Below are 24,363 nucleotides of genomic sequence, written 5' to 3' on the forward strand. Positions count from 1 at the left end.
AGCTGGCTTCTAACTAGGTTAAGTCATGAGACACACTAGTGGGAGATAGAAGAGCATGAGAAAGGGTGAAACAAGATAATTATCCCCCTTCTCTCTTTGTCTTGGCAGTATCTCCTTTGTCTCCATTTCCCACTGGACGGCTGCTCCCTCTGTAATTCCATTACCTGCTGTGCAGACCTTACATTGGTTGAATTAGCACCCGATGGTTCTGGTTTCTGGGCTTTGGTGAAACTTGTCGGTTCCCCAGCCCTTGAGGTGGTAATAGTTTCCTGAAGTTGCTAAACTCTGGGTTGCCTCACTGTCCTCTGTTGGGTTTGTCAGCTCCTTCATTCCTATGGAGGAGCCAGTCCTCTGTATTGAATTTCCTCTGTTTGAAATATCGAATGTGGTTTACAGACTAATTCCTGACAACAAGAACTGAAAGAAATCTCACAGTAAATGATCCTACCTACAATTCCACAGGGGGAAATTTAATATATCAAACATACATTTCATGAAATATCAGACTTTACATCTTGCATCCTTGTCTCTAGTCTCAGAGGAAGAGGCGATTTTTCTGCTATTGGAAGTTGATTTCACCATCTGGGCACCCATCTATTCTGGGATCCTCCTCCACATACTCCCTCTCTCTTTGTGTGTTCCAACTTCTTGCCTCTCTGCGGGGACCTTCTCTAGAGACTTCAAACATGAGTGTCTCTCTCATCTTTAAACAACAACAACAACAACAATCTGCACTCTATCATTTTCTTTCCTTTCACAGTCACACTCTTTAGAAGGCAGATATTCACTCATTATCTCAACTTGATTACATTCGTGCCACTCTCCAATTCATGAAAATCAGGCTTCTGCCATCATCGTTCCACTAAAACTATTCTGACAGAAGTCACTATGGCAAATTGAATTACTGGCCCCAATTCTTTACCTCTCCCTGTATCCATGCCCTTTGCTAAGTAACTTTGAAATTCTTCCTACGAAAGACAGCATGCCCTTGACATTGAGCTTGGTCATGTGACTTGCTTTGCCTAATCCCAGTGGGATATTAATAGAAGTAACACAAGCAGAGGCTTGAAATGTATTTATGCAGTGTGGCTATCCCTTTTGCACTTCACCATTACCTTAAGACAAACATGCTCTGGACTAGCCTACTCATCTCAGGAGGAGAATGAGTGACATATGGAGCAGAGCGACCCCAATCAACCTGCAACATGAAGAAGTGCCACCCCACCCAAGCTGTAAATTCATGAAAGGCAATATGGGCTTATTGCTATATGCCACTCACATTTGTGAAAATAGTTAACTGATTCAGTTACCAAAAGCCAATGCCTATGGAAAGATTTAAGTTCTTATTTACTTGATTTATTTGCAGCAACTGGTGCTGCTGACTATTCTCTTCTTGAAGTTCTCTGCTTTCTTGGCTTCCACTCTTTTGGTCGCCTCTGTATTCTCTGAGTGTTCAAGCATTTTTTTTTTTTTTGCCTGTCCTTTAAATATTAATGTTCTCCAAAATTCTGTCTCTGGATCAATCTGATATGTTGGTCCTCAACTGGAGCAGGAGGCAGGGAACATACTCCCTGGGTAGTTGTATCATAAGTTTTTTTTTTTTTTTTTTAACTTTTAACCAAATCTTCTACTTCCATTGACACTACCTTAATTTACGTCCCTATCATCTCTTGCTCAGGTACTAAAATAATCTTTTTTATTGGCTCCCTCCCTCCACTCTCCAACCACCCTTCCACCTACATACAACTGCGTAAATGATCTTTTTGTAATGCAAATAGAACCTCATTTCTCCTCTGTGTAAAACCTTTCAATGGTTTGCTATTACCTGCAAGACAAAGTCCTAACCTCTCTCTTTGGATTACAAGGCCCTCGAATATATGACCCCTACCTACATATTCACTTTCATCTTTTGATATCTTCTTCCTTTTTGAGCAATTCCATAATTGTCCACATGAGAATATAAATGCTCTGAAAGGTTAAGTGACTTGTTCAAGGTGACATAGCTAGTCAGTGAAAGAGTCATCATAAAAATGCAGGTTTCTGGACTCTCAATTCAGGTTTCATTTCAGTTCAGTTAAAGAAGTTATGCATCCATATAAAGAAATTTAAGGAAAAGGATTGGGTTTATTTTAACTGAGCTTTGAAGAATATAAAACAATCTTGATGATTATAGCATGACTGGAAAATTATTATGTATAATAAAGTAAGGCATTTCTGAAAAAAAGACAGCAGAAAAATACATAGTTTATTTTTGAAAATCACTAAACAATTTGGTCCCAAGAATGAATTAATGTTCTATAAATCCTTATTGGGAAAAGAGAAGCACGATCCCTTCCTTCCTTGTGTGAATTAAAACGACCTATAAAACCTCTTTATGGATTTATAATAGAAATGTTAAAATAGCTGTAAGAAAGCCATTTCAAAAGTAAAGCCTCTCACCATTAACTTCAAGACTCATCTATTAAACCTCTGACATTACCAAACAACTCTGATTCAGAAGGTAACACTCTATACAGGGCATATTATTTAAGAAAATGGCCCTCATTTTCCGGCTTACTGAAAATGATTAATCTTTACAATAGCTTTGAAGACTACATACCAACGTCGTTACTTTTTTGTCCTTTCAACAATGACTACAAGCTGAGAGCAGACTAGTAAATGTGTTATCGGCCAACCCATTAGAGTTCCATTATTTTCTGTCTTACATGGCTTCATGTAATGAATTTTTATAATTAAACTAATGGCATACAATATATTTTTCCCCTCTTTACTTTCAGGCCCCATTTCTCTTCCAGCTTCTTTGGAATAAGTTTCATACAAAAAGAAGGGAGGAGAGGTCTCCAAGTGCTTCGTTACCTTAATTTCATTATGACATTTTTGAAAGCATTCTCTTTATCTGGGTTCTCTCTTTAATTTGCTGACTTTATTAAAAGGCTTAAGCAATATTGTAATTAACAAATCACCCAGCTACCCCAGGCATCTGAGAAAAGTCAGTTGAGAGGGTGTAGAAATGGATGGGTGGAAACGATTCCAGAAACAATGCCAGAGGACAGAACCCCAGAAAATGGCATTTTTTCAGCTCCTTTTCAGACCCCATGAGCATATTGTGGTAGACTGCATTATTGTTCTCAAATATCCAGTGCCTTTTCACGCCAGAAGATTATACATCGGCATCCCCATTGAACTCAGGAATGGCCATGTGACTGGTTTTGTCTACTGGTCACTTCCAGGCAGAAGGCTCAAGAACCATGTTCCTTGCCTCTATGATCATGAAAGAATGTACCAAGATGGAGATACCATCAGCCATGGTCCCCGAGTGACTAAGCTAAGTAGAATGCTCTCATCAGTCTACAACGAACATGTAACATGAGTAAAATATAGACTATTAAGCCTCTAGATTTGAGGTTGCTTATTACTGTAGCTTAGCCTATGCTGACTGACATACCTATTCAGATATGACCTTATTTCACATAGAGTAGGGCAATTCTAATACCTCCAGACAGTCCTGGACCAGGACCAGGGCTAGAATAAACTAGTATAATGACACATAAAGAACAGGTTCTCTTATTAATAAATAGGAAGCCATATAAATGTTGAGGAAATGTTTAGAACAACAATATCCCTGTTTTTCTGAACTACAGGTAACATCTCAGAATATATTCTATAGGACAGAACCTGCCTTTCTTGACCATAAAAGAAAATAGCTCCCTATCCATTGTGTGATGGAGGCTCCCATCTAGGTAGCAGTTATGTTCCACAGACATGGCTATTTTTTCATTTCTATAGCTGGCAAGCAGCTTCATGAAAGAGAAAAATGGAGACTATGTTTCTAAAACTGTGTTCATAAAACTTGAAAAAATAAGAAAAGATCTGTAGTCAATGACATGCAGATATACTTTTTAACATACCATAAAATTCTCCCACTTAAACTGCATAATTTTCTGGTTCTTAATGTATTCAGGGTTGTGCAACCATTATTATGATCTAATTTGAGAACATTTTATTTGCCCCCAATGAAATCCATACCAATTAACAGTCCCTTTCTATTGTCTATTCTCCTCCTCCTTCAGTCTTTACTGGATGTTTTATATGAATGTATTGATACAATTTGGGGTCTTTTGTGACTGGATTCTATCACTTAGCATATTTTTGAGGTTCACTCATGTTACAGTGCATATCAGTATTTCATTTCTTTTTATTGCTAAATAATATTCCATTTTTGGATGTAGAGGACATTTTAAAATTTATTCATTAGCTGATGGACATTTGGGTTGGTTCTACTTTTTGGCTATTATAAATAATGCTGCTATGAACATCTGTATAAAGGTTTTCTGTGTACATGTATTTTTATTTCTGTTCAGCATACACCTGGGAGTAGAATGGTTTTGTCATATGGTAGCTTCATGTTTAATATTTCCAGGAGACTGGGAAGGGTAGTGGTAGGGGGAAAGGGGGGGATGGTTAATGGGTAGTGAAATATATAATACAAAAATATAGTTTGATAGAATGAATAAGATCTAGTATTTGATAGCACAAGAGGATGACTACAGTCAAAAAATTTATTGTGAATTTAAAAATAACTGATTATTATTAGATTGTTTGTAACAGAAAAGATAATTGCTTGAGGTGAGGGATAGGCCATGTACCCCAATGTGACTGTTACACATTGTATGCCTATATCAAAATATTTCCTGTATCCCATAAATATATATACCTACTGTGTACCCACAAAAATTAAAAATTAAAAAAATATTTCCAGGAACTTCCAAACTGTTTTCAAAGTTGTTTCACCATTTTACATTTCCACCAGTAATGTGAAAATTCCAAGTATTCTTCATCTTCTCAACACTTGTTATTGTCTGTATTTTTTGTATTAGCCGTCCTAGTGGGTAAAAAGTACTATCTCCTTGTGGTTTTCATTTGCATTTTTTAAACAATCAATGATGTTAACCATCTTTTCATGTGCTTATGGAGATCTATACATCTACTTTGGAGAAATGCCTATTCAAACTGTTTCTTCACTTGTAATTAAGTCATTTATCCTTTTTGTTGTTGAATTATGAGTTTTTATATATTCTTGATACAAGTATCTTATCAAATATAAGATTTACAAATATTTTTACCCATTCTGAGGATTGTCTTTTCCCTTTCTTTACAATATTGCTTGCAGTACAAAAGTTTTAATTTTGTTAAAGTCCAAATTGTGTATTTTTCGGTTACTTTTGCTTTTGGTGTCATATCTAAGAAAACATTGCATAATCCATTGTATTCCTACATTTTCTTATAAGAGTTTTAAAGTTTTAGTTCTTATTAATATATTTAGCTCTATGATTCATTAAAAATATATTATTATAAAGTTTATTTTACAAAAGTTTTAAAACATTTTATTTTTAATTTTATTTTGCTTTGACAAATAATTATATACATTTATGGGGTACATGTATGTTCTGATATATGTATACATTGTGGAATGATTATATCGAGCAATTTAACGTATCTATCACCGCATATATTTATCATATTTTATAGCAAGAATATTTAAAATCTGTTATTTTAGCAATTTTGAAATATACAATATAATATTATTAACTATGGTCACCAGGTTGTGTCATAAAGTCTCAAAAACTTATTCCTCCTGACTAAAGTTTTTAACCTCTTTTGATCAACATCTCCCCATTTTCCACCCCTAAATCCACAGCCTCTGGTAACCACCATTCTACTCTCTACTTCAATGAGTTTGACTTTTTTAGATTCCACACATAAGTGAGATCACGCAGTATTTGACTTTCTGTGCCTGCCTTATTTCATTTAGTATAATGTCCTCCAGGTTCATCCACGTTGTCATAAACAAAAGGATATTCTTTATTTAAGGCTGAATAATACTCCATTGTGTATATGTACCACATTTTCTTTATCCATTCATCCACTGATGGAAACTTAAGTTGATTCCATATCATGGCTTTTGTGACTAATGCTGCAATAAACACAGGAGTGAAGATATCTCTTTGACATACTGGTTTAAATTCTTTTGGATATATACCCGGAAGTGGGATTGCTGGATCCTATGGTAATTCTGTTTTCAGTTTTTTGAGGAGCTACCATACTGTTCTCCATAATGGTTGTACTAATATACATTCCCACCAATGATATACAAGTGTTACCTTTTTTCCATATCCTTGATCAACACTTGTTATCATTCTTCTCTTTTTATAACAGCCATTCTAACAGGTGTAAGGTGACATCTCACTGCGATTGTAATATGCATTTCCCCAATGATTAGTGATGTTGAGCATTTTTCACAAACCCGTTAGCTATTTGTATATCTTCTTTTGAGAAATGTTTAAGTGTTTTGCCCATTTTAATCAGATTATTTGTTTTCTTTTATGATACATTTAAGCTAATTTTTGTGTATGGTGTGAGGTGGGGCCAAATTTCATTATTTTTCATGTGTATATCCAGTTATTCTAGCACCAGGTTGTGAAAGACTATTCTTTTTCCATTGAATTGTCTTGGTACCCTTGTCAAAAATCAGTTGACCATAAATGCAAAGGTTTACTTTTGAACTTTCAATTCTATTTCATTGATCTATATGTCTATTCACATTCTAGTACCACATTGTCTTAATAATTGTAGCTTTGTAGTAGTTTTTGAAATTGGAAAGTTAACTCCTCCAATGTTGTTCTTTTTTCAAGGTTGTTTTGACTATTCTACATCCCTTGCATTTCAATAGAAATGGTAGGATCCACTTGTCAATTTCTGGAAAAAGAAAAGCCAGTTGTGATTTTGATAATGATTCCATAGAGTCTGTAGATCAATTGGGGGGATATTGATATCTTAATAATATTAAGTCTTTTGATCTGAGAACACGTGATATTTTTCTATTTTTTTATCTTTAATTTCTTTCAACACTGCTTTGTATTCTTCAGTATACAAGCCTTGCATCTCTTTTATTCCTAAGTTTTTAACATTTTTTGATGCCATTGTAAATATTTTCTTAATTTCACTTTTAGATTATTCATTTTTAATGTATGAAATAATTCATTTTGTATATTGATCTTGTATCCTACAAATTTGCTGAATTATTTTATTATTTCTAATATTTTTTCATAGATTCTTCAAAATCTTCTAATTACAAGGTCATGTTGTCTGCAAGTAGAGATAATTTTACTTATTCCTTTCTAATCTGGATGTCTTTTATTTATTTTTCTTGCCTAATTTCCCTGGCCTGAACTTCCAGTACAATACTGAATAGAAGTGGTGAGACCAGGCATCCTTCACTATTTCCTGATCTTAGGGGAAAGCATTCAGTGTTTCACAATAACATTAGCTGTGGAATTTTTGTAGCTGCCTTTTATCGGGTTGAGGAAATCCTCTTCTGTATTCGTTTCCTAGGGCTTCTGTAATTAAGTGTCACAATTTGCGTAGCTGGGTAGACAAAACTCATTGTCTCAGACTTCTGGAGGCTAGATCCAAAATCAAGATTCCAGCAGGCCATACTCCTGCTGAAACCTGTAGGGGAGAATTTTTCCTTGCCTCTTCCTTGCTTCTAATGATGGCTGTTAATCATTAGTTTTACTTGTCTTGCAACTGTAGCACTTTAATTTCTAACTGTAACATCACATGGTGTTTTTCCCGTGGTCAGTGCCTTTATGTAGCATTCTTCTCTCTGTGTATGCCTCTTTTCCTCTTCTTATAAAAATACCATCTTAACTTGACTGCATCTGCAAAGACTCTATTTCTACATAAGGTCACATTTGCAGGTACCTGGGCTCAGGCTTTTAGTATGTCTTTTGGGAGTGGGGGACACTATTCAATCCACAAAACCTTCTATTCTTTTTTTTTTTTTTTTTTAGACGGAGTCTCGCTCTTTCGCCCAGGCCGGACTGCAGTGCTGCTGTCTCGGCTCACTGCAAACTCTGCCTCCAGGGTTCGCGCCATTCTCCTGCCTCAGCCTCCTGAGTAGCTGGGACTACAGGCGCCCGCCACCGCGCCCAGCTAATTTTTTGTATTTTTAGTAGAGACGGGGTTTTACCGTGTTAGCCAGGATGGTCTCAATCTCCTGACCTCATGATCCAACTGCCTCGGCCTCCCAAAGTGCTGGGATTACAGGCGTGAGCCACCACACCTGGCCAATACCTTCTATTCTTCATTTGTTAAGTGTTCTTTATTTTTCAAGCTTGAAAGGGTTTTGTACTTTGTCACATGAATTTTCTATATTTATTGTGATGACCATACGATTTTTGTCCTTTATTCTATTGATATGGTATAATACATTGATTAAATTTTGGATGTTAAACCAACCTTACATTCCTGTGATAAATCTTACCTGGTTATGGTAGCAATCATGTTAATATGTTGTTGTATTAGGTTTGATAATTTTTTGAGGCGTTTCAAGTCTATATTCATAAGGCATATTGCTCTGTAGCTTGTTTTCTTGTGATATCTTTGTCTGGTTAGGAAGTGTTCCTTTCTCTTCTATTTTTTGGAAGAGTTGTTTATATGTTTGGTAGAATTCATCGGGGGAAGACTTCTGGGCCTGAGCCTTTCATTGGGGGAAGTTTTTAATACCAATTCAATTTCTTGTTATAGGTCTATCCAGGTTATCTATTTGTTTAGTTGTTCATAATATCCTCTTTTACTTCTTTTTATTTCTGTAATGTTGGTAGTAATGCATCCTCTTTTTCTCTAATATTAGTAATTTGACCATTTCTTTCCTAACCAATCAGCTAAAACTTTGTCAATTTGGTTGACCTTTTCAAATAACTAAATTTCTAGATTTTGGTTTTGTTGATTTTTTCTATTATATTTTCTTCCTCTATCTGATTTTTTTCACACTAATTGTTATTACTTCCTGCTGCTTACTGTAGATTTACTTTTCTCTTCTTTTTCTAGTTTCTTTTTTTTTTTCTGTTTTTTTTTTTATTATTATACTTTAAGTTTTAGGGTACATGTGCACATTGTGCAGGTTAGTTACATATGTATACATGTGCCATGCTGGTGCGCTGCACCCACTAACTCGTCATCTAGCATTAGGTATATCTCCCAATGCTATCCCTCCCCCCTCCCCCCACCCCACAACAGTCCCCAGAGTGTGATATTCCCCTTCCTGTGTCCATGTGATCTCATTGTTCAATTCCCACCTATGAGTGAGAATATGCGGTGTTTGGTTTTTTGTTCTTGCGATAGCTTACTGAGAATGATGGTTTCCAGTTTCATCCATGTCCCTACAAAGGACATGAACTCATCATTTTTTATGGCTGCATAGTATTCCATGGTGTATATGTGCCACATTTTCTTAATCCAGTCTATCATTGTTGGACATTTGGGTTGGTTCCAAGTCTTTGCTATGGTGAATAATGCCACAATAAACATACGTGTGCATGTGTCTTTATAGCAGCATGATTTATAGTCCTTTGGGTATATACCCAGTAATGGGATGGCTGGGTCAAATGGTATTTCTAGTTCTAGATCCCTGAGGAATCGCCACACTGACTTCCACAATGGTTGAACTAGTTTACAGTCCCACCAACAGTGTAAAAGTGTTCCTATTTCTCCACATCCTCTCCAGCACCTGTTGTTTCCTGACTTTTTAATGATTGCCATTCTAACTGGTGTGAGATGATATCTCATAGTGGTTTTGATTTGCATTTCTCTGATGGCCAGTGATGATGAGCGTTTTTTCATGTGTTTTTTGGCTGCATAAATGTCTTCTTTTGAGAAGTGTCTGTTCATGTCCCTCGCCCACTTTCTGATGGGGTTGTTTGTTTTTTTCTTGTAAATTTTTTACAGATTCAATGCCATCCCCATCAAGCTACCAATGACTTTCTTCACAGAATTGGAAAAAACTACTTTAAAGTTCATATGGAACCAAAAAAGAGCCCGCATTGCCAAGTCAATCCTTAGCCAAAAGAACAAAGCTGGAGGCATCACACTACCTGACTTCAAACTATACTACAAGGCTACAGTAACCAAAACAGCATGGTACTGGTACCAAAACAGAGATATAGATCAATGGAACAGAACAGAGCCCTCAGAAATAACGCCACTTACCTACAACTATCTGATCTTTGACAAACCTGAGAAAAACAAGCAATGGGGAAAGGATTCCCTATTTAATAAATGGTGCTGGGAAAACTGGCTAGCCATATGTAGAAAGCTGAAACTGGATCCCTTCCTTACACCTTATACAAAAATCAATTCAAGATGGATTAAAGACTTAAACGTTAGACCTAAAACCATAAAAACCCTAGAAGAAAACCTAGGCATTACCATTCAGGACATAGGCGTGGGCAAGGACTTCATGTCCAAAACACCAAAAGCAATGGCAACAAAAGCCAAAATTGACAAATGGGATCTAATGAAACTAAAGAGCTTCTGCACAGCAAAAGAAACTACCATCAGAGTGAACAGGCAACCTACAACATGGGAGAAAATTTTCGCAACCTACTCATCTGACAAAGGGCCAATATCCAGAATCTACAATGAACTTTTTCTAGTTTCTTAAGGTAGAAGCTTAGGCTACTGATTTCAGATCTTTTTCCTTTTTAAATATAGGTATTTATAGTTATACATTTTACTCTAAGCACTGCTTCAGCCTCCTCCCATAAGTTTTGGTATGTTGTATTTTTATTTCCGTTTATCTCAAGATATTTTTGTATTTTCTTATTTCTTCTTTGTCCCATTGGCTATTTAAGAGTGTGTTGTATAATTTTCTCATATTTATGAACTCCCAAATTTACATCTGCTACTGATTTTTAATTTTACTCCATTATGGTCATAAAATCTGCATTGTATGATTTTAATCCCTTTGAATGTAGTGAGACTTATTTTATGACCTAGCATATGGCCTACCCTAGAGAATATTTCGTGTACAGTTGAAAAGAATGAGTATTCTGCTATTATTGGATGAAACGTTGTATAGATATCTGTTAGGTCTTGTAAGTTTATAGTCTTTATAGTCTTTTTCAAGTGTCTATTTCCTTGTTAATTTGCCTAGTTCTTTTACCTGTTATTAAAAGTGAGATGTTGAAGTCTCCAACTATTTTTGTTGAATTACCTAATTCTTCTTTCAGTTCAGTCAGTTTTTGCTTTCTGTATTTCCTTAATATTATTTCTTTCTTTTCTTTGGATTGGATTATCCCATTTACCTATTTTCAAGTTTGCTGATTCTTTCTTTTGCAGCTTGAATCTGACGTCAAGTGAAACTTTAATTTTAGTTATTGTGCTTTCCAACTCCAGATATTCCACTGAGTTCTTATTTACAATTTCTATCTCTTTATTGATATTCTCTATTTGTTAAGACAAGCACATGGGCTTCTAGATCCCGCAAGAACATGTCAGAGGTTGCCAAAATCCCCTATGGACACCTCATTCTCCAGAGCTTCATTGGAAGTTTTTTTCCAGACCTATGTTTATCTCAACTAGCATCACAGCCTTAGGAACCTGTTATGTTAAAGAATTGCTGCTAATTGGTTTGGACCAACACCCTGGAGCTAGGGCTTTTCCTAGAAAGTTATCTCTAAGTCGGGCCAAATAAAGGCAAGGCCATGTATATAGGTTTATTCCAGGGAGCTGCAGGATAGGTCAAACAGTGGCAAGGTTCTTGGAATAAAATTGGCCTTTTTGAAGAATTCCAATCCTGGTCTACACTCTCTGGTGGCTAAAAGGCTGCTAGTTTTCACAGCTATTATGGTTGCAAGGCTACTGATTTTCAAGGGTACTGTGGAGCTGGGAGAAAGTGACAGGAAAGGCCAACTTAAAAAGCCTCAAACTTTGCCATTTTTATTGAGAGTCAGCATTTCAAAAATTGTTGCCAGCCTTTGGTTAATTCCCAGGGTTCAGAAAAGGCGATGTGGGGCCAGGCATGTTGGCTCACGCCTGTATCCCAGCATTTTGGGAGGCTGAAGTGGGCGGAACACTCGAGGTCAGGAGTTTGAGACCAGCCTGGCCAACATAGTGAAACCCTGTCTCTACTAAAAACACGAGAAATAGTTGGGCGTGGTGGAATGTGCCTGTAGTTCCATCTACTTGGGATGCTGAGAGACTCACTTGATCACAGGAGGTGGAGGTTGCAGTAAGCCAAGATCATGCCACTGCACTCCAGCCTGGGTGACAGAGTGAGACTCCATCTCAAAAAAAGGAAAAAAAGAAAGAAAAGAAAAAAGAAAAGATGATTTCGAAAATTTTTTGAGGAGCAGATTTACACAGTTACCACATTATATTTTCAAGCATGGGATAAGTTAAATTGTGAAAAGCAAACTAGAGAAAATATGGTACAATCAAAGCATAAAGTTATTCAAGGCTTGGTGACTCTGCATGAGATATTTATATAATATAATAGTTACCTGGGGAAACTAGCCCATTACTACCTGTGTTCTATCAGCAATGTAGAGAGCACTCTGTTTGTATGCTTTGAGAAGTTTAATAGTTTCATGCATACTTTAGAAGGAAAAGTACTATTGGGTTATTGATCTTTTCTCTTTAATCACATAGAAGCTTTAGGGGAGAACAAAAGGGAATAAAGAAAATACATGAAGAAATGGTAGGTCCTGGCAAGAAGATTTCTAATAATGCTTTTCATTGTTGTACCAGAAACCCAAACCTCAAACTACTAGTGTGGGTCAATTTGCTGATTTAATTTTGTACAACTCCAAAAAATACACAAAATATACAAAAGAAAAATTCAGTTTCCACTACTGTACATATTTTTATGGTGGATGAGATATATGATGCCATTGATCCTTCCACAGATAACTAAAAATGTAAGGCACTACTTCCAATTTGAAAAATTTCTCCCTTTTTAGTAAAATAATTTGAGACACTCAAATAGCTGCCTTAGTTACTATATACAATAAGTTCAACTTTTAAAATTAATTATATGATTATAGAATGTCTGTGTTTCAAGTTTCCTAAAGAATGCCTTCAAAAACACAGAGATTTTGCAGCCTTGGAAATGTTTATTTAATAATTTGAAAAGTATTGAATTTCTTGCTTCAGATAGTTTTCAATATTATATAGCCAAATCAGCCAGGCTCAAACAAGATTTCACTTCTCTATTGAATTCATGTACTCTTAGCTCAGCCAAGCACAAAACAGCTAATGCTGTCACGTTTGAAAAGCTTTTATGCTGAATTTGACACAAAAGCAATCACAAAGCCGACAAAAAGGGGATTTCTCTTTCAAAAACTGACAGGGGAAAAAATAAATGAAAACTCTGAGCCTGGGAAAATCTCTCTTGACACTGGAAAAGAAAGTTTAAAACGATCAAGAAATAATTTTTCCAAAGAATCCATTGCCAAGTTTGGACCAATCTTAAAAGCCTAGGGAACAGGTTATGAACTCAACCAAGAATCCGCCAAATGAAATAAATCCTATGATGATCACTGTTGGCAGTTTTAGGTGCCAATGGCATACTGTTTTTGCCTCTTGTGAAAGTTCTAAATGGCATCATCTCTCATAGGATTCTGTCATAGCCTATTGGCAAAGATTTTGATTAGAATGAAAATCTTGTATGTTTTTGCCTAACATCTGTCTTTCTATCTCAAAAGAACTTTATTGTTGTACCAGGCCCATAGAGAAGATAAAATTAAACCATGAAGCCATGTGGCTAACAAAATTAACTACTTTCTAACTTCATGTTTTTGTTTTAGAAAAAATTAAGGGCGAAAGAAAACAATTACCAATATGTTATGGCCGTCTCTTGATGGCCTGCTAATTAATTGTTGATACTCTATGCCATCTGCATTCTGTTTTTTCACCAAATCAAGACTCTCCTGTTGCTGTTTCTTTCCACTCTGACCACGCTTTCAAGATAAGCTTTTTCCACATGACATCTCCGGTTTTATTTCTGTTCTGTGAATAGGTTGTTATTGTCCCCATTTATTCTCCTTATTTATTTATTTTTGAGACAGAGTCTTGCTCTGTCACCCAGGCTGGAGTGCAGTAGTGTGATCTTGGCTCACTGCAACCTCCGCCTCCCGGGTTCAAGCGATTCCCCTGCCCCAGCCTCCCAAGTAGCTGGGACTACAGGCATGCAGCACCACGCCAGGCTAGTTTTTGTATTTTTAGTAGAGACAGGGTTTCACCATGTTGGTCAGGCCGGTCTCAAACTCCTGATCTCGTGATCTGCCTGCCTCGGCCTCCCAAAGTGCTGGGATTACAGGTATGAGCCACCGCGCCCGGCCTCACCATTCTTTTTTTCTAAATAAAAGGAGGAGTTTTTTCTAAATGTCAGACCAGCAAGGACATAAAGATGGAAATTAATGAAATAATATAAAGAAGTTAAAATAATTATTAAAAGATGTTTAACAACATTGATATTTATGCAATAATATTAAGTTTACAAATCAGAATTTAAAATTTAATTTACATTATGTAGACAATTAAAATATATGTAGATAAGAACTAGAAGAGACTGTCAATAAAGATTAGCAATTATGAATCATTAACGTATCAAGATTTTTGGTAATTTTCTTTTTACGTTCAGGTATGGTGACTGGCTCAAATTTTAAGAGTTATAACAGTGTTGGTGGTTGGGTTTGAAACATTTCATTGTTGCTCAGTAGTGAGAGTTAGTGTAGTCATCACTGAGGTGCTGCAAAGGAGGCTGGCTGCTGTAATCACAGCTCTCCAAGGCTGTAGACATAGCTTTGTGATTGCCTTGTGAGGCTCACAGGCTCTCTTGTTAATCTTAGGCACACAGACTCAGAAAGAACTTACAGAGCAAGGGGGTGTTGCTTTAGCCATTTAATGTCTCCTCCTGTCTATTTTCACACTTTTTTCCTAAAAGAAAATTTTAAGTAATAAGCCAGCTAATATCACTTAGTAGTGATGACACATTCGATGTAAAGACCAGATAACCATTTTATTTGCTCCCTACCTTTTAGAAGAATTAAACATTGTCGTTTCATTAAAAATGAAATGCAGTTTGCAATTATTGTTTTATTTTTTCATCAAAGAATATAATATGAAATTTTTTTTCGCAGTATACTATTTCATTGCTTTCATTTTCTACCTGTTGGTTTATCAGTAATGTAATATAATCTTATTTGTCAATTAATAATTACATGAGTCTTTTTCAGATTCTTATGGGGTTTTCTTGCTTTGCTTTAGCCACGTAGACAATTGGAAGAGGAAGCCTGTGAGGTCATCTACAAGACTAATTGCTATGCATTCGCATCACAACTCTACTACTTTCAAAAGAAGATTCTGAACTTCTCTAGCCTTCAGTTTTCTTCTCTGCAAACTAAGAATAATCAGAGTACTTTTCAAAGAGTGTTTTTGAAAGGATGAAATAAACCAATATATATAAAGTGACTAGCATACTTTTTGACACACAGCAAGCATTCACTAAAAGTTATTATTAACATTAGGATTACTTTAATTTTAGCATACATCATTCAAGAAATGGATGAAAAAATTACAGCTTTGGCCATCTTTATCTGTATCGGGAACTTACATTGAATCTGCAGCAATACGCATCATTAAATTCCTAAACACAGAGCACAAACAAAAAAGGGCAATCTCTATAGATAGTGGCTGAGCCATTTTTATGATGTAGTTTTAGACCATTCCGAAGCGTTTTTTTTTTTAATTTCAAAAGTTTGACAAAGGATAGCAATTATAATACAATTCTGGTTTTATTTTAGGTGATTAAAACATCTTACATGTTTTGACAATGCAATTGTTTTGTTTTCTACTTTCATATTTCCTTCTGCAGATATTTTTGTCTCTTATTTAAAGCTACTTGCTCTTCTAAGAGCAATTAAACCCTAACCATTCTTACCATCACTTTAGGATTTTCTTAAGTTAAATTTATTTCTCATTTGCTAACTACCAGAGTCCTCTTGCCCTAGTCAAATCTATCACTGTATGCCTCTCATCTCTCCTTCTTCTCATCTAACTCAAGGATCCAGTCCAAGCTTCGTATTTTCTGCTTATACCTTCTTACCAGTTCACTACTTTGGTTTGTGATCCAATAGATTCATAGTATCCTAAACTTATAGAGAAGAAAAAGAAGTAGCATAACATGCTGACTACCTCACGAATATGACTAGAGCTTTCAAGAATAACCACATGATTCTATATATTACATAGTCAGACCAGGAATTAGGAAAATGACCATTGGAGATTCCTAATTCATCTATGCTCATCCATTGAAAAAACTATTAGTGGTAACATGTGTCTCTTGAAAGAATTTTTATTCACCTAGATTTTGACTCTAACAGAGCTAATGATAAGACTGTAAAATTCTATGTGGCTTTCTAACATCCTCATCATATAAACTAAAACCTTGTCCTCATAGCAGCTCAGGTCCCTTCGATAAAATGGCTATGACAGAGATTGGCTAAAAGCTCACTAATTCCATTAACTCTTCCTGAAATTCAATCGAGAACAAGTTCTGTGTGATGGGACGTGGTGGAAGTGATATACATAATTTCCAGGCCTGGCCATAAAACACCATGGATTGACTGACCACATTCTGTCTTCCTTTTCTGCAGTGGCTTTTGGCAGTGTGTTGAAAATGACAAGTGTCACAAAACTGGAAAAGTCTGGGTTTCCAAGTGACCATGTTGGGGGACAGCTCCTAAGAATGGCTTGTCAACCTCTACTGGACTATGATATAACCAAGAAAGCAGTCTTTATTGTGTCAAGCTATTGAGATTTCAGAGTTCATTTCTTACTATAGCTTAGCATAGCCTAACCTGACTAATTTGGAAATGGAGGCCATTTCATCCAAGAAAATGATACGGTTTCCTTCTTAGATGACATAACCAATTTGAGAATCAGATACTGGTTTAGCAAAAGGCCTTTTCTGTCAGATAAAATATCTATAGAGGGTTTTGATCAAGTGCCCAATCTGATCAACTTCCTACCATGTTACTTCCCTGCTCAAAATACCCTAAAGCTTAACCATTGCTTAACATTTAAGGGCTTTTCAAACTGACTAGTAAATACTAAGTTTGGAGGGATTAAACGCATGCAAAGCACTATGCATGCTGCTTGATAAAACATAGTTATTAAGCAATTTTCTTCCTTTTCCTTTTTCTTTTATCCTGAGGAATTATAGACTACTAAGCAGACAGATATTTGAGGAAATTTCAGAGGAAAGAGAAAGAAGTGAAGAATGAGCTGGGCTGGAGGTAAGAGAATGGGGGGAGAAAGTGAGAGTACTCCTTATTCCTCCCCAATCCTGATACCCACTCACCCCCATTTCTTGATCCAGGGCCTCCAAATAAGATATGAAAGAGTAGACCTGTTACTTTTTCTAGGAAGGAATTAAGCCCGAATGGTTGACTTCATGCAACTACATAAGTACGTATACCAATTTTGAAGTGATCTTAAAGATGGTGCAACAGAAAACCAGCCAACTATATCCAGATTACTAAACAAAATTAACTTTAACATTGACATTAGCTGTCAATTTTCCTCTATTCTCTACCTTGACTCAAAAGTCTACTGGCTAGGCATGCTAACTCATGCCTGTAATCCTAGTGCTTTGGGAGGCCAAGGAAGGAGAATTGCTTGAGGCCAAGAGTTCAAGAACCCATCTCTACAGAAAATAAAAATTTTAAAAAAATTAGCCAGGCATGGTGGTACACACCTGGCTAGTAGTCCCAGCTACTAGGGAGGCTGAGGCAGGAGGATTGCTTGAGCCCCAGAGTTCAAGGCTCAGTGAGCTATGATTGTGCCACTGCACTTTAGCCTGGGTGACAGTGAGACTCTGTCTCTAAGAAAATAAATATAAAAAGTCTACTGTTCATTTCAGCTTTAACGTGATTTTCTGTTAATAAATTTACATTAAACATCATTAAATTACAATCTATAGTATAATTTTATCAAATGTAACCAGTATTTTATTTTAAAAAGGTATCTTTGATACTAACCTTGGTTTCTGTGATTTTCTTTTGGATTGCATCTATTGTATAGGGACCCTCCTTCCATGACTCAAGCTTGGCTCTGGCCTGTCCTAAGACCTGCTCAGCTTCTTCCTTAGCTTCCAGCCATTGTGTTGAATCCTTTAACATTTCATTCAACTGTTGCCTCCGGTTCTGAAGGTGTTCTTGTACTTCATCCCACTGATTCTGAATTCTTTCAACTAGAATAAAAGGAAAAATAAATATATAGTAGTAAATGCTAGTCTGGAGAAGACATTTTAAATGTAACTTCCAAACGTTATCTCACATTTATGTTGCTTATTTAAAAAATTATTCATTGTGTTATGGCTAGGATGATGAACAACAGGATTCTTTACTTTTTTGATGGCAAATATTAGTTTCTGTTAAATTATTTTCCTGAAGGTGACATAGAACATCAACATATATATAAAATTTTAACTCAATTCTTGATCCCTAGAACCAAATATGAATCATCTTTTAGAAAAGCACTACAGCAGAATATCCATATCCCCTTATCCTTGCCACTTCAGCACCCATCAGCCTGATTTCCCAGTGCCAGCATTTCATTGCCTGAAGGCTTTCTGTTGCCACAGGAGTTTGCTTTGCCATCCATGTGACAGGCTAGACATACCAGGCAATTGATGCCTCCCCTCCAGCTCCCAGAGGCAGCCTGTATATAATGACTAATTGTAGGAATTGGGATATTGTTACACTAGCTCCCTTGATGCTAGGGGAAATAACTCTGAGGCATGTATTTTACAAGGGTTCCAGAGTTTCCCAAGGGATAAAGCTCCAGTGACCCACAACAGCAGCTGGCTTGATAATGCACCACTCTTTACTGGCTGCCTTGCCTCACCTGTCTCAGTTTTCCACTCTTCTACTGATTAATTTACCCCCCCAAATAAATCACTTGCTCTTAAAACCTTTTCCAAGGGTCTTCTGAGTGAACCCCAAGGGAAGATAAGTGTATTAGAAACTTCTTCTTTTTCTTTCTTTTTTTTTTTGATGGAGTTTTGCTCTTGTAACCCAGGCTGGAGTGCAATGGTGCAATCTCCGCTCACTGCAACCTCCGCCTCCCGGGTTCAAGCTATCCTCCTGTCTCAGCCTCCCGAGTAGCAGGAACTACAGGCACGTGCCATCATGCCCAGCTAATTTTTTTTTTTGTATTTTTAATAGAGACAGCGTTTCACCATGTTGGCCGGGCTGGTCTCAAACTCCTGACCTCAGGTGATCCACCTGCCTCGGCCTCCCAAAGTGCTGGGATTACAGGCGTGAGCCACCGCGCCTGGCCAACTTCTTTTAACAATACCTAAGAATTCACGCTGGGTGCATTTTGTAAGACTGGCTTATATTGAAGCCATCACTGGTATCATTGGAAGTCCAAGAGGGAGGTACTATATAGATTCTACTCTGAAATATGTTCTTTTCAAATATTAAAATAAACAGGACTACATTATTTTTTCTATGCAACTTCTCTAAGCTGGTTTTATGAAATAAAAATAATACAGAAAACAAGTAATAAAACTGCCATCTACTTTATCCCTTAAGCATGAAACCTGATAAGACATTCTAGATTCTTTCCTAAGAGTCACCCAACACCTCATATAATTAGTTACAAATTTCTCTTATATATAACTTCTTTCCTCTTTCTATTGGCACTGCAAACCTCTATCATTTTTTGCCCTCACATCCATAAGAGGCTCTATATCATCCTCCCAGACCCAAATCTCTGTTTTAGAATGTAAATTCTATCCTATATAAAGATTAAAACTAACATAAATCTGATCACTGCACTCCCTCTTATAAAACCCTTCAATGTTTCCCTACTGTCTTCTGGAATATCTTAGCTGGACATATGTGTTCTTCTATGATCTTGCCTAGATAATCTGAGAGGTTTATCTACAAAGCAACAAATAACAAGATAAGCAGGGTATAAGAAACCATCACAGATAATACAAGAACCTTGCAGCAGTAGAGCTGTTACTACATCTAGGCTCAAGGGATGAGGGGAGGGAAAAGTGGCCAAAAGCAGAGAATTGGAATGAGAAACCACCCTGAGAAGAGCAATAACCTTTTGTCAAAGGACATAGTCAGCCTGTGGCAACCTCAAAGGGAGGGAATTAGGAGAATAAATATCTTGACCTCACTTTACCTCCTGTCTTCAATTTCCTTCTAGGGCTCTTGGGTGCCTAAACCAACTGGAAGCCAAAGGGCATGGGAGCCCAATGATGACAGAGGTCAGCTTCCCAGAATAAAGAGCAAGGGAGAGAAGGTCAAAGAACGGCTACAGATGGACAAACAAAATGTATATGGCACAGGACTATAAAACTATGCTTCTTATTTTGTTATGTAAGTAAAGTCCTTTTTAGTTAACCCTGTTGCCTCCACAAAGTTATGTGAAGTTATAAGTTAAAGAAATACTTGAGATGGCCAGGTGCGGTGGCTCACGCCTGTAATCCCAGGTCTCTGGGAGGCCAAAGCGGGTGGATCATGAGGTCAGGAGTTCGAGACCAGCCTGACCAACATGCTGAAACCCAGTCTCTACTAAAAATACAAAAATTAGCACACGCCTGTAATCCTAGCTACTCAGGAGGCTGAGGCAGGAGAATCACTTGAACCCGGGAGGCGGAGGTTGCAGTGAGCCGAGATCATGCCGCCGCACTCCAGCCTGGGTGACAGAGCAAGACTCCATCTCAAAAATAAATACATAGAAAGAAATACTTCAGATATTTTGTAAATAAGCATCAGGACTAGAAAGACCCCACAAAACTAGTGATTGTAACATGAAATCAAAAATATAGTCCCCAGAATAATTAAAACTGAGTAAGTGGCACACATTATAGACTACTGTTTTTTTATCAGGTTTATTTCTGTTTGGGTGTTTGCTATGTATTGCAAAACTAGTCGACATATTATATTGCAACTTCAGTTAACATGTCAACCTCTGTTTAACCGTAAGTCTCTCTCTAATCTTTGAACGCCATTGTTTTGTGTGTCTCGTTGTTGTTGCTCCACTAGGTAGTGGAACAGCTTTCGTAGTTGAGGCCTTGTAATTGTTTAGTCTTCTAATTAATCTTTGGTTTATAAAATAAATGGTGTAAATGCTCTTATAAGAAAGCTGTATAAAGTGTAAATGAAAATGTCTTTAAGTGTTCTGAAATATTCTGTGGATATTCCAATTACAAACCCTTTTTCAACTTATCATAGCAGGCTACTTTAGTACACATACTTGGGACCTTTTTCTCATATCCTACTGTTATGTACCATGTGTATTTGAAAATAATAAAGTTGACATTCCTTAAAAATAGTCTCTGATTCCAATTTGCCTTCGCTTTCGTTAGTCTTAATTACTAACATTTTACTATGCTAGCAATATTTTTTAGAATGCCTAGTGGTTTTCACATAAACATAGCAAGCTGTTTTGATTCATGCCAGTAAATATTTTGCACATCCTATAGTTCATTTCAATAGGGAAAACAGTCTATATTTTTAAAAGGCCATCTCTAGATATTAGGAAAAGATAAAGCAGTTCTGCCTATTATGTAGGAAGATAATTTTAATCGTGGAAAAAGAAGGCAACTTTTATAACCTGAACCATTATTTCAGGCAAACATGGGATTTGAATGCTTGCTCAATAATAGAAGGCTTTCAGCAAAAAAGTGGTCATATGTGTGTTATGTAGCAAGTTAAAATGGCTCCTTGGGGTGTGCATCCCACTGAGGGTATGCTTTTTCACCCTTGACCTTCAACTGTACATTATCATAATTTATTAGTTAATTAAAAATATTTATAGGCTAGAGACTCACTCAATAATCCATCTATCCCTCTGTGCATCCCCACACATCCATCCATCTAGCCAGCTAGTCTCTATTTTATTTACCATCTGTTAGACACCAGCCATTATGATAAGAACTTGGAAAACAAAAGGGTTTAAGACAGATTACCTGGCTTCTGGTTTAGGTGCCTGTTAGATAGTGGTGCTATTCACTGCCTATCCGAAGAATGCAGAGTGAGCATGGAGAAGATAATGAGTTCAGTTTTGGACCTATTCACTGGGAGGTTGTGAGGAACACACACATAAAACTAACATTTTAGTCAGGAGGACTGAAGGATCTATAGCATAGCTGTGTATTTTGGGAGAGACAGAAATCTGGGACTGGCCGTCACTACAGAGAAATAAAAAGCAAAGCCTCAAATGCAAGTGCATTCTCATTTATATGGCACATAGACTGAGCCCAACACCGGGCTGGGAATGGACTCCTGGAAAATACAATGTATAAAGAATAAATAAAACACAAAGAGCAAATAAGATGAATGAAAGACTAGAGAAGGAGGAGGAATATCAAGAAAGTGTACTTTTATAGAACATGGAAAAGAAATTTTCAAAAACACAAGAGTGATTAACACTTTCAAATCTCATAGATGTCACAAGACATAATAAAAATCATAACTAACATTTATTTGAATATCTACACTGTCTGAAGCTCTGTGTTGTTCTTTCCTTGCATTAATCACTTAATCATCATACAATCCTATAAGTATAATTGTTTATGTTCTTTTTCTATTGCTGCAATTATCCTCATTTAACAGATGAGGAAATAAAGACAGCGTTAAATAATTGGTCTAAGGTCACATAGATAGTGATTGTTAGAGCCGACACTTGGATTCAAGAAGTTAGACCTCCAAAGCCCATGCCAAAAGTATCCATTGGCTTTGGCCACATGGAATTCCCTGAAGACCATACACAAAATGATTTCAGTGCAGTGGTAGAAATCTTACTGTAGAAGATTAAAAAATATCTAGGAAAAAGTAAAGACAGTAAATTGTAGACTATCCAACCATAGATCATTATAAGAAGGAAGTCAGAGGGGAGTTTGGTGTCAAGAGAAGTTTTTTCCCAAATATGGAAAACTTGAGTATGAATATAGGTATTGATTGGGGAAAATGGTCAAAAGACAAAGATGATGCCAGATGGAAGAAAAGTCCCTGAGAAGGTGCGTGTATTGAACATTAACTAACTACCTCCTTCTCCTGTGTTTCCCCTGTTATTTTTCCATTTGTGCAGTTTTCCCACAATAGACCTCTCTTTGCTCTGTGGATGGTGTGTACTTAGTTTTAACTCATCTCCCTGGCTTTAGTGGTTAATTCAAAGATGGACTTATGGTTCCAAGTAAGGTCAATCAGAACCAATGAAACAACTCTAGGATTTTTGTTGTTGTTGTTGTTCGTGATTCTAAAAGAGAAAACCCATTGCTTCTTGTTTAAGATGGATGAGAAAGCACGTAGTTCTGCAGTATCCTGATATCCATCTTAGAACAATTAAGAGGAATTAAACGGAACAAATACTGGGGAGCAGAGCCATGCAATGGAGAAGGAAAACTAGAATCTGGTCATACTATTTAATTCCTGAATCAAGCCTCGTCTATCTTTCAACTGTTTAATGACACTGATCAATACATTTCTTCTGAGTAAGTCTAAGCTACTTTGAAATGGATTTTCCATTACTACAATGTACAAGTTCTAACTTATAGAGAGAGACAAACTCTTCTGATGTAAACAAAGGTCTCCTAGGAATTGTACAAGAATCATGGGAATTGTACATGGGAATAGCTTTCAAATATAAAAGTTTAAAAGAGGACTTTGATCCTGCTTAAAGTAGCTTTAACTAGGGTATCTAGAGAAATACACTGAATGCTTATATCACCTTGGAGGAGTTCCTACATAAAAAATTTCCAAAGCCCATAGAACCAAAACTTACCAAAAATGTTATGGCATTTAGACAACATTATTCTGTGAGCCTTATGGGTAGGAAGGGATTTTTGCCACCAATGTTTACCTCTTTCTATTCAATTTCTTTATATTATGAATACATAAATGAAAGTGACACTCAAAAAGAGAGACATCTGGGGACAAAATTATCCCAGGACATTCACATATAGGGTGGCCACGCCTGGTTACATCCATGGTTTAAAATAATTCTATTCTTTTTCCCTTTTAAGTAGATCTTTGATAACGGAACACCCACTCAAATGTCATCATCACATATAAAGACTTCCCCTGCTCTCATATGTGCAATCATTTTCTCTCACCGTGGTTCTCCCATAACACTTTGTTAAGATTTTAAAACTTGTACTGTGTACTACTATGATTTACATTTTTACATTTTACATTTCTGTCTCTGACTCTAGACAGTGTCCCTGCCTCAAAGGCAAGGACAGAATCTGTAGAAGATGCTGTCAGGGCCCATCTATCTGCCGTTGGCACTCATCATTCAAGTATAGGCCAGCAGTGTCCTAGTACAAGCATTTGCCCTACTGCAAACCTGAGAGATTTTCCTCAGCTTGCTAGGTGCATTGGCCAGAAGTGCTGGAAAGTTAATGTACCAGGAAGCATTTAGCCAATGATGGATAAGAGTTGGAATAGTTAGCCCTGGTTCCTTGCCCTTACCCCCTTGTGGTTGACAACT

The 24,363-nt window shown here is 36.7% G+C and overlaps 1 protein-coding gene across 1 annotated transcript in view; it reads right to left on the reverse strand.

The window, feature by feature from the left end:
- Nucleotides 1-24,363, reverse strand: part of DMD (dystrophin) — a 2,218,635-nt gene that overhangs the window by 545,923 nt on the left and 1,648,349 nt on the right. Inside the window, exon 53 of the mRNA XM_063601607.1 lies at nt 17,886-18,097. Within this exon, the coding sequence (XP_063457677.1) occupies nt 17,886-18,097 (212 nt within the window). The remainder of the gene's footprint in view (nt 1-17,885; nt 18,098-24,363) is intronic.

The sequence above is a fragment of the Pan paniscus genome, chromosome X (genome assembly GCF_029289425.2).
Source record: "Pan paniscus chromosome X, NHGRI_mPanPan1-v2.0_pri, whole genome shotgun sequence".
NCBI classification, from domain to species: Eukaryota; Metazoa; Chordata; class Mammalia; order Primates; family Hominidae; genus Pan; species Pan paniscus.